At 31.9% G+C, this 10,112-nt stretch overlaps 1 protein-coding gene across 1 annotated transcript; it reads right to left on the reverse strand.

The window, feature by feature from the left end:
• Positions 1–524: 524 nt before the first annotated feature.
• LOC134257745 (protein GUCD1-like) lies at positions 525–9,782 on the reverse strand. Its single transcript, XM_062740341.1, has 9 exons — positions 9,662–9,782; positions 7,222–7,330; positions 6,409–6,474; positions 5,914–6,013; positions 5,674–5,765; positions 5,262–5,364; positions 4,916–4,964; positions 2,260–2,334; positions 525–2,081 (listed from the first exon to the last, which is right to left on the reverse strand). The coding sequence occupies exons 1-9, from the start codon at positions 9,675–9,677 to the stop codon at positions 1,963–1,965; spliced, it is 729 nt and encodes a 242-aa protein (XP_062596325.1). The 5' UTR covers positions 9,678–9,782; the 3' UTR covers positions 525–1,962.
• Between the last annotated feature and the right edge of the window lie 330 nt (positions 9,783–10,112).

The raw sequence follows: 10,112 nt of genomic DNA on the forward strand, positions 1-10,112 counted from the left end.
ACAATCTAAGCTTGGTTCAAATTGCCTGAGTACGTGTAATAAACCAATTTCTTATTCCAGAGTAAGAGAATTGTTTAGGTCTGTTTTAGATACAATTGGTTTAGAAAAAGAAAAGTTTGGGCTGCATTCGTTGAGAAGTGGAGGAGCAACTTCTGCAGCTAATAACTCGGTGTCAGATAGATTATTTAAACTTCATGGAAGATGGAAATCTGAAAATGCAAAAGACGGTTATGTACAAGATGATGTTAAGTCCAGATTGTCTGTTTCTCTCAATTTAGGAATCTAATATTAAACGCTTTGTGTTTCGAGCTGAGTATACAACTCATAACTAATAAATGTTTTGTTTATTCTGAATTTAGTCTCTTTTCAATTATGGTTCAGAAAAGAAATGTTTTATTTGCGGATGAACAGAGTGAAGGAGAAAGTAAATATTCCCGGGGCCCATTGTCACATCCATTAAAATCACCTAAAAGTTAAAGATTTAAATAAATGCTACGAATAAAATAAACAATAAAAACATTCCATTGAACTTACCAATATATTTATTAGCAATTAAAAGTTACATAATATATTGAAGCAACAATTATAGAGATCGGCTTTATACAAAAATATAGTTTTGAAATCCTCACAACCAGACTTTCTTCAGCTCATATTTTCCCTCCTTTTAATTTTGGCAAAACAACTTAGTTTAATACAATACATACAAGTACTATTCTGTACATTTCTGTGTATACTATATGTTAAAAAAATTGTAAAAAGAATTCAGGGCTTTAGGCCATGATACTACATGTACGTACTATTAAACATTATTGTTCAAAATGTTCTGCTTACTGAATACTAAACATATAGAGAAAAGTATTACATGTAATACTTTGCCTCCAACACATGCTTATTTTGAAAGTAATTATAAGTCCTAAGCATATCATTCTTTTCCTATATGATTTTCCAAAGCAGCTTTTATGAACACAGAAACTCTGAATAATAACTTAAAACAAGGGCCTTTAATTTTTTTTGTCACTTGAAACTTAGCAAAATTATTATATAAGGAAGTGAAAATAGTGAAATGTAAAATCACACAGGGGAAATCAGTAAGCATTTCCTTCATTGGGAAACTCAAGTGAAATCTATATACATGTATATTCCATCTCCTGTGTAAACTAATTCAGTCAATGCCTTTTGTAAATTGGTACAATTTGCATAAAGCAATTGAGGTATCAATTGGTTGCATTTTGACTTAGAATACAGACAGTATATTATACATGTATATCATTTTATTAACATTAAAATTATATCAAGTTTTACATACAACTGTTTTGAACACAATTATTAATTTTTTTTTATAAAACACTTGAAGACTAGCATGTCCTTTTATAATTATGCATAGTAAAATATAATGTAGCAATGAAAATATCAATATGATAAACAAGCTCTTTTAAATATAAATAACATATACTTGTATTAAATTAATGAACCAGTTGGTGCATTCAACTCTGATGTATTCCCACACCAGTACATAAGGTTGTTGACAACCTCTAGAAACCTCTAGAATGTTGAAGTCAAGAAGTAAAATTACATGTATATATTTTTAATAATTTCTCTAGTTTCAAAAATATTCAAAGCACATTTCCAACATAATACCATTTATTACAAATATTAAAAACATTCTTCTAGTAAATCTACTTGAACAATTTATTTTCTTGACAGTACATGAAATTTTTGACAAGCAAGACCTCTATTATATCATTTCAAGTTAAGATGTAAAGTTAGATCTTTTCAAATACTTCTCAAGTTTCAAATACATTTTGAGCACATTTCTAAAATGATACCTCAGGAGAAAAAATTAACAAGTTTTTAATACTTAAAAAAATGGGGGTTGAGACGAATTTAATACATAAAGTACATAGGGGGGAATGAATGCATATACTTAAAGGGTATGGACAGCAATAAGGTCCTCTCATTGATCTAGGATCTGAGGGTGTCTTCCCCCTTACTTTGTGGTTTGTATATGAGCAGTATGTCTTCATCTGTTCCATGGCTCTTGCGAGCTTTGTCAAACTTGTCCATCCGGGAACAGCACATATCTATCAATGTAGATGTCAGCTTTAAAAATCTTTTAAATATACATATTAAAAGAAGTTTTCTCTCTATATATTACTAACACCTGTGTAAAAGGTAATATTTCACAGTACATGTCTTTAAGTTTAATACATGTATATAATTCTAAATCTTATAAACTGCTCATTGTTAAATAAATCTTACCCTCATCATAGGAAGGATTTTTATAAAAAATCCATTTCTTTTTCAAGTCAAATCCACACACCACAACATAGTGACCTACAAAACAGTAGAAAACTCTATCATAGAATGTCCTTACAGTCCCTGAAACGTTCTACTTTCCCTCCTGAACGGTGAACGAACGGTGAACGAACGGTGAACGAACGCTGAACGAACGCAGAGCGAACGGTGAGTGAACGATGTGCGAACGGTGAACGCAACTTGGTGAACGATGTGTGAACGGTGAGTGAACGCAGAACGCGAACGGAGCACGAACGCGAGCGCAAAGTGAACGGTGAACGAACGGTGAACGCAAGATGAACGATTTATTCGGAATGCCTTCGGTGTTTTCCTTGTATTGAAATCATTCTTTTATTCCATAATTCAAATGTAAAAAATAAATATAAATACACAATAGATAAACAAAAGAGAAATAAATAGATAAATAAATAAATAGTAATAAAAAAAAAATTCGACACATACCTATGTTTAAATCGATATTTTAATAACATGATTTTAATCGCCGTCAAACGTGTATTTGTTACCGCGTGTACTTTAAAAATAAATTAATCTACTTATATAGTAAATAATTATGCTTATTCTTTTCAATAAAAAAATAATGTGGACTTCTGAAGATAAAACTGCTACTTATAGAATGAATTAATTACATTGTACGCGGTTGAAACAACCGTGCATGTATTTCCGTGTCAAAGCGATTCTGAGTAAAATAACGGATTTTTTTTAAATTCACAATTATCTTTGACATTGACTGTTATCGTACTGCATAAAAATTCTCATTTTATTGAAATTCTATTGCAAAATATTCTATATTTATGTGCCTTTTTATTCTTTTATGACGATTATTTTAGCTAACTTCTTCATGTATCTGTAGACATTTCCCGGCCGTGATTATACTCGGTCAAGATGTTGGAAAGAGGCATTCAAATTATTTGTAATACATGTTTAGATTAAATTTTCAAAACTAAATATGTAATGTGTTGTCATAGTCTTTATTGAACAGAGAAATGTACGAGAGAGAGAGAGAGAGAGAGATAACCCCCTCGATTCTCAGATATATGTAGTATCAAATAAAAATTCTAATTATTTTTTCCTAAATATTCCAAGCAATAAAGGTAATAAAGGTAATCTTTTTTTTAGATTAACATTTGGCAGTAATCATTGGCTTTTATTTTCCATCATCAAGTTCACACAGTTCACAGGAAGTCCGTGCTATATTTGCAGTAGCGTGCTTGTGCTGTCAATCAAAATGATTCGACACAGTCAGTGGAGGTGTTGAAATCGCGTTTCACCGAACATGCCGAAGGCAAGGAGTCACTTAGTATTCCAAGGAATTTTAATATTTTTCCCTATCATTCTAGATCTGATTTTTGCATTCCTGCAGAAAAAAAATAATTCGAATATATACTTGGAAGGATTAAGTTTAAAATTAAATGCGAAACATATTCCCTGCCAATTTAAAATACTACTGTCGGCACAAGTTTATACTAAAATACTATTGTTTAATGACTGTTTGATGTTGGTTTTAAGACTGATTTTCTTGTGTTACAATAAAAATTAAATATTAATTAAAATATACCGAAAGAACTCAAATAAGAATTTTATTTCGGGAGAAAAGGCACCGGGGGGGAGGGGGGGGGGGGGTCTTAATTATACTGAATAGCAAAAAAGATTTTTTTAAACATGTTTAGGAACGGAGAAGGAAGGAATTTTTTTCTCTAATAATAGACTATTTTAGACAGTTGGTCATTTCTAAAATTTTAAAACCACACCATCAATTTAATTAGCTCTAAACATATTTAATTAACTGAATATTTGCATTACTGTTCATAATTCTCATACCTACATGTAGTTTAAATACGTGTTACTGTAGGAATATTTTTTTATGTATTCTTGTCCTGTAAAAGACTTGGATTAATTATTATACATCCATGAATAATTTGTCCTCTTTAAAATTACGTCAAATTGATGCCGTGCGTGAAGCATTTGTACATTTTCCTTTTTTGAATTTAATATTTTAGCATCAATCTACATACATTGTATATGTAGGTACTTAATGTATTAATTATTTTCCAGGGAAAATTCATGAAATAAGTAACAGCTGAGTTATAATAATAGAAATATAAATATCATAGATAATTTTTGCAATGAAACAATTATTCTTTAAACACGATAAATAAGTTATTTAATTAAAAAACATGTATATCCTTACCATCAAAAAGATAAGTCCTTTCACTTTGGAGTTCCGAATGACAATGAAGACTGAACGATATAAGTGAACGGTGAACGCAAAGTAAACGGAACGAAGAGCGAACGGTGAACGTTTTGTGAACGGTGAACGCGAGCGCACGGTGAACGCAATACTGTGAACGAAGAGCGAACGGTGAACGCACGCTGAACGAACGGTGAACGAACGCTGAACGAACGGTGAACGAACGGTGAGCGAACGGAAAAATGGGAAAGTAGAACGTTTCAGGGACTGTAATACATCAGATGTCCAAAATGGAAAAAGAATTAATTGATAACTGATCCTGCAGATTCATCTAAAAATATAACTTGAAATGCTTAAATGAGCTTTAATTTTTTATCCTATGCATGCCACAGAATATTTTTATTCATTTACCCTGATATGTTTTGCAACAATGCCCACACCAGTTTAAACAATGCTGCTTCTGAAAAATGAAAAAAAAAGAAACCTGATAATATTTTTCAATAATTTAAGATAATAATATAACCGTATTTGCTCTCTATAATAATCCGTTTTTATGCTTTTGAAAAAGAAAAGATGAGACAAATTTAACTACATATATATAGGGGGTTCTTCGATTATACAGTCATGCAAGATAAAAACTACTTTTCAAAGAAAGAAGTATCTTGATGCATAACAGTCAGAGTACCAATTGTAGCTATTGTTAAGATATAATAGTGTAGTATACAGAATGAGAAAAAAGAGTATTCAATATACTAACCACCCTGTCACACCACATACACTCAAGTGAGCTCCAATCAACCAGGCATATCATCAGATTGCCCCCTGATAGGTGACTTATTATGTCTTTCATGCTTAAAGACCTGTCAACAGAGACCAAAATGTTAAATATTTTTATACAAATGATGTTTTTATGACAAAATCCCAAAACTATTGTTGTTCATGGATGATCTTTTTTGCAACAAAATTGTACATATACAGTATGTAGGTAATTTTTTTTTTTTATCTCATATCTATATGCATACTCTTTTTATGCCAAAACTGGATTTTAATTATAATTACTAGAGAGAGCTTACATGACTCCCTTTAATTAATGCTAAACTTGTCTCTTAAAGGATAATATATTTATGTTGCATAAGAATAAAATTTAAAAAAAAAAATATTCCAATTACCTTTTGGAAACATCAAGTCCTGATTGGGAAGCCTCAGCAAACTTTCTGCCAACCCTTTCAGCATCTTTGTCAAAATTACGCATATAGAATGGCTAAAAAACACACAAAAATTCATGCATCAAGATGTTAACAAATACCTTATAAATCAATCATTACGTAAAAACATATTTTATCAATGACAAAGTTGCTCCTAAAAAACTTAAACATTATATAATAATTCATTAATGAATGCATCATTACCTTTCTGGCATATTGGTCGTCCACCCCCAGAGTAATCGTGGAGAATTCTACCCTGACTTTGTACTTAAGTAAAAGATATCCCAAATCAATGGTCCATATACTGCAACAATAACAACAGTCAAAATCATACTTAAGTAAAAGCTATCCAAAATTAATTTGTTTAATGATACCCAAGATATATGAATATCATTTCCCGATTTTCCATAGCTGACTTTTGTTGTTCTTCTATTAGTACATAAAATTTAATAGTGTGCAAGAATTAACTTGATGATAAAAACATACTGTACGTGTACAAAATTTAGTGCAATCAATGGATATGGAGTGATTGGCGTAATCAAGATTTAGCGCTACACATGTTCGTGCCATATATTCTATTTATAAATGAATTCTTAGCAATATTTATGAATTAGCTCATTTTGTCTGCACCAAAGCTGCTAAATTATGAAGCATGCTATTTTATGTACACATACAGTATATTTGTGACCAGATGCATACCTTTGACCACACTGAAGTTCATCCAGATCACTGGTATAAACACAGGAATCATCTTTTCCCAAATATCTACATTGATACAAAGTTTAACATAACGATTATTTTTTGTGCAAATACATTCAAACTTAGTACAACATTATATGCAGTATCTTATATCGAGTTCTTCAAGCTGGGACATTTAAAAGAAAATTTAAGATAGAAGTACTGTATGCACACTCACAAAATAATGCCAATACACTTTTTTTTTTAATTTTTGCATACAAGTACATGTACTCATACAATGAATGTTTTTCTTGCAAGGTTATGAACAAAAATAGCCTATAAACTGATAACAAAATAAACTGGTTCAAGAATAACTGTTTTAACTTTACAGACTGTGTGATGCAACAATCAAAATAATGATTTTACTTTAAACTTTCTTTATGAATTAGCCTATATCATGAAAATGATGACATATTAAAATATCATGAACATGATGATATATCAAAATATTGACCATAGCATGAATCATGACATATTAAAATACTGACCTTATCACAAATCATGACATATTAAAATATTGACCTTTATAGCACAAATCATGACAAACATGTATTAAAATATTGACCTTAGCACGAATCATGACATATTAAAATATTGACCTTAGCACGAAGCATATGACATATTAAAATATTGACCTTAGCATGAATCATGACATATTAAAATATTAACCTTAGCGCAAATCATAACATATTAAAATATTGACCTTTATAGCACGAATCATGACATATTAAAATATTGACCTTAGCACGAATCATGACATATTAAAATATTGACCTTAGCACCATACAACAGCAGGCCAGTCCACAGTCCCAACTGTAAATCTGCATACATGTCTCCAGCTTCAGCAGAAGTCTTTCTTCCTGAAAGACATCCTGCTTTTGATCTACAAAGACGGGATATTTTTCTTAAAATATACAATGTTCTTACACATGCATTTTACTTAAAAATGTAATATTCTACAGATTTGTGTGTATCTGTACCTAACTGAACTGTAACAATGTTATGTAAAATGTTTCTGTGTATATGAACATACATATAGTCATGAAATCATGTTTTATTCACAGTAATTTTTTTTGTTGAAACATTATAAATTATTTGCCTAGCCATATTTTTTTGTAAAACAACTTCACTCTTTACCACGGCAGGGGCTGACAAATACCACTGCCCGACATCCAGGACTAGTGAATTTTTGAGGTGAGAATATCAAATGAAAGTGTGTAATTGGCACTGCATGGACAAAAGGAGAAATTTATGACAGTTATGATCAAAGCATAGAAAATGATCAAATATGCTGATAAGTATACATTGTCCATAAAAATGTTTAGTGGGAGAACTACAAAACTGCAGCTACACATACAAGTATGAGAAAAGAAAACATTTATTTTTTTAAAAATAGCAAGATTTCAGAATCTTGAGTATACATCTGAAATATGATAATCAAGTGACCCAGATTGTATTATACTTAAGAAATAAAGTCAGCATTTTCATGAATGTTGCAGAATAACCTCCGAGGTCAAGAAATGTTGTTTGAAAGATAAAAGCCGAGGTGTTAGCCGAGGCTTTTATATTTCAAACAACATTTCTCGAAAACGCGAACTTTATTTCTATTCTACTACATGTACTAGCAGCTCTAAAATACGACTGATCGTTTCCCTATAGAGAAACAAATTAGGTCACCATGCTGCGATATTGCTGTTCCATTTAGCACCAGAGTGTAAATTTGTTTGTTTACCTATGAATAGAATGCAGATGATTTTTTTTCTCTGCATTAAAATTAGCCTTTTATTAATTATAAATCTGTTTAAAGCTTATTTAGATTAATATTTTTGAATATACATTTTTAACAAAATCAGTTTTCTATTTTACCACTTTATCTCTAAAATCACGCACGGAGGTTCGTGAAACAGCCCTGCTTGGCCTTAGAAACCTACATTCATCAGCTACCTTCAGCAATATACAGTGTTTAAATTGCAAAAGACGACGCATCAATGTGGACTAAATAAATATTTCATGCTTAGGCCGTAATAAAAATATTCCTAGATTCTCATCCCCGCCCGCCCCGATTTTATACCCCCGCCTCGATTTCTTTTATTTCTGATGAACACACCAAATAATAGCACAGGGGCTTGTCACGAAATATTTATCTTCTTTTAATAAAGTTACCCCTATTATAAAAATACAGAATTTGACTGAAGAATATTAAAATTGAATCTATACTCCACTCACTCCTACTTCTGTATCTGTATTGTTACATCACAGTAACCCCGTTGGGCTTTGATGTGACGGATAGAGGGCGCTTTAGTCGCGAAGATGTTCTATCGCCGACTTAAAGCTTTCTAGCTTTGGGGCGCGGACCGCTTTCTCTTCCAGGTGGTTCCAGTCTACAGCTGTGCGTACAAAGAATGAATTCTTCAGTTGGTCTGTCTTTGTATCAAGTATCTCAACTGCACGGCTGTTATTCCTGATCCTATTACTTATAATATTTGTCGCTTGATAGTCCTCGTACACTTTCGGTCTGATGTTTCTTTTCGGTTTTTGGAATTTTATATATTGGTCTGATTTAATAGCTGGTATCTGCCCCTCAACCACTTTGTAAAAAAAGATTAGACGTTGTTGTTGGCGTCTGGTTTGTAATAAAGGAAGGTCAAGATCTTTAAGCATCTTTGTCATTGTACCCTCTTCCCTTGATTTATAGTCTTTGGTTATAAATCTTGCGCCTCTTCTTTGGATGGATTCTAATTTTGTTGATTCTTGTTTGGTGTATGGATCCCAGATGACAGCTCCATACTCCATTATGGATCTTACTAGTGCTATATATGCAATCTTTCTACATTCCCTTGGACAGTGTTGTAAGTTCCTTCTTAGGAAGCCTAGGGTGGAGTTGGCTTTATTTGAGATGTTGTTTATATGTTCTTTCCATTTCAGGTCTTCTTGTATTTGTAGTCCTAAGTAGGGATTTGATGCCACTTGTTCTAAGGTGTGGTTCTCAAGGGTGTACTTGGTCCGCAACGAAAGTCGCCCAGAAACGAGATAGAAAGTCCGGTCAAAATTTGTGGTAGCGAATTTCCTATTTTTAGATTCCTCTCTTGTGTATTTTTATAGTAGGGGTAACTTTATTAAAAGAAGATAAATATTTCGTGACAAGCCCCTGTGATAAAAGTGACAAATATGATATATGCTCATTGATCATTACAGAACACCTTTCTCAATTTACCTCCACTCTCAGCCATTATTTAGTAAACCAGTCATTGCTGTAAAATTTGTTTAACAGCACCGTCATGAGCAACTTGTCAAAATCGGATTATAAATCGAGGAAAACAAATCCGAAATTGCGACTCACGTCAGTCACGAAATTTATGGAATACCGAACCCGATCTCGTCACGCACTATCTCTGAGCGGATCAAAGATCTAGTCCTAATTAATTTAGATGGCACGAAACTATGGCAAGCCCTTTTACTATTTATTCGTAAAATAAATTTTTCTTTCAAAATGAGAGATATCTCTCTAGCATAGAGAGATATCTCTTTAGCTTATGTAGATATCTCTTTAGCTTATAGAGATATCTCTTTGACTAATAGAGATATCTTAATACTTTAGAGAGATATCTCTTTCAACAAAAGAGATATCTCTTTTTGAAAGAGAGATATCTCTTTTAGTAAGAGAG

Source organism: Saccostrea cucullata, unplaced genomic scaffold (genome assembly GCF_032062105.1).
Source record: "Saccostrea cucullata isolate Sc308-1 unplaced genomic scaffold, CSIRO_AGI_Scuc_v1 ctg16397, whole genome shotgun sequence".
Lineage (NCBI taxonomy): Eukaryota > Metazoa > Mollusca > Bivalvia > Ostreida > Ostreidae > Saccostrea > Saccostrea cuccullata.

Excerpts from the sequence above, each read along its gene's own strand:
- LOC134257745 (XM_062740341.1), bottom strand. Across the intron at positions 2,335-4,915 it reads TTGTTGCAAAACATATCAGG|GTCACTATGTTGTGGTGTGT; the intron begins GTAAATGAATAA and ends ACTGTTTTGTAG. Across the intron at positions 2,082-2,259 it reads AAATCCTTCCTATGATGAGG|ATATGTGCTGTTCCCGGATG; the intron begins GTAAGATTTATT and ends CTACATTGATAG.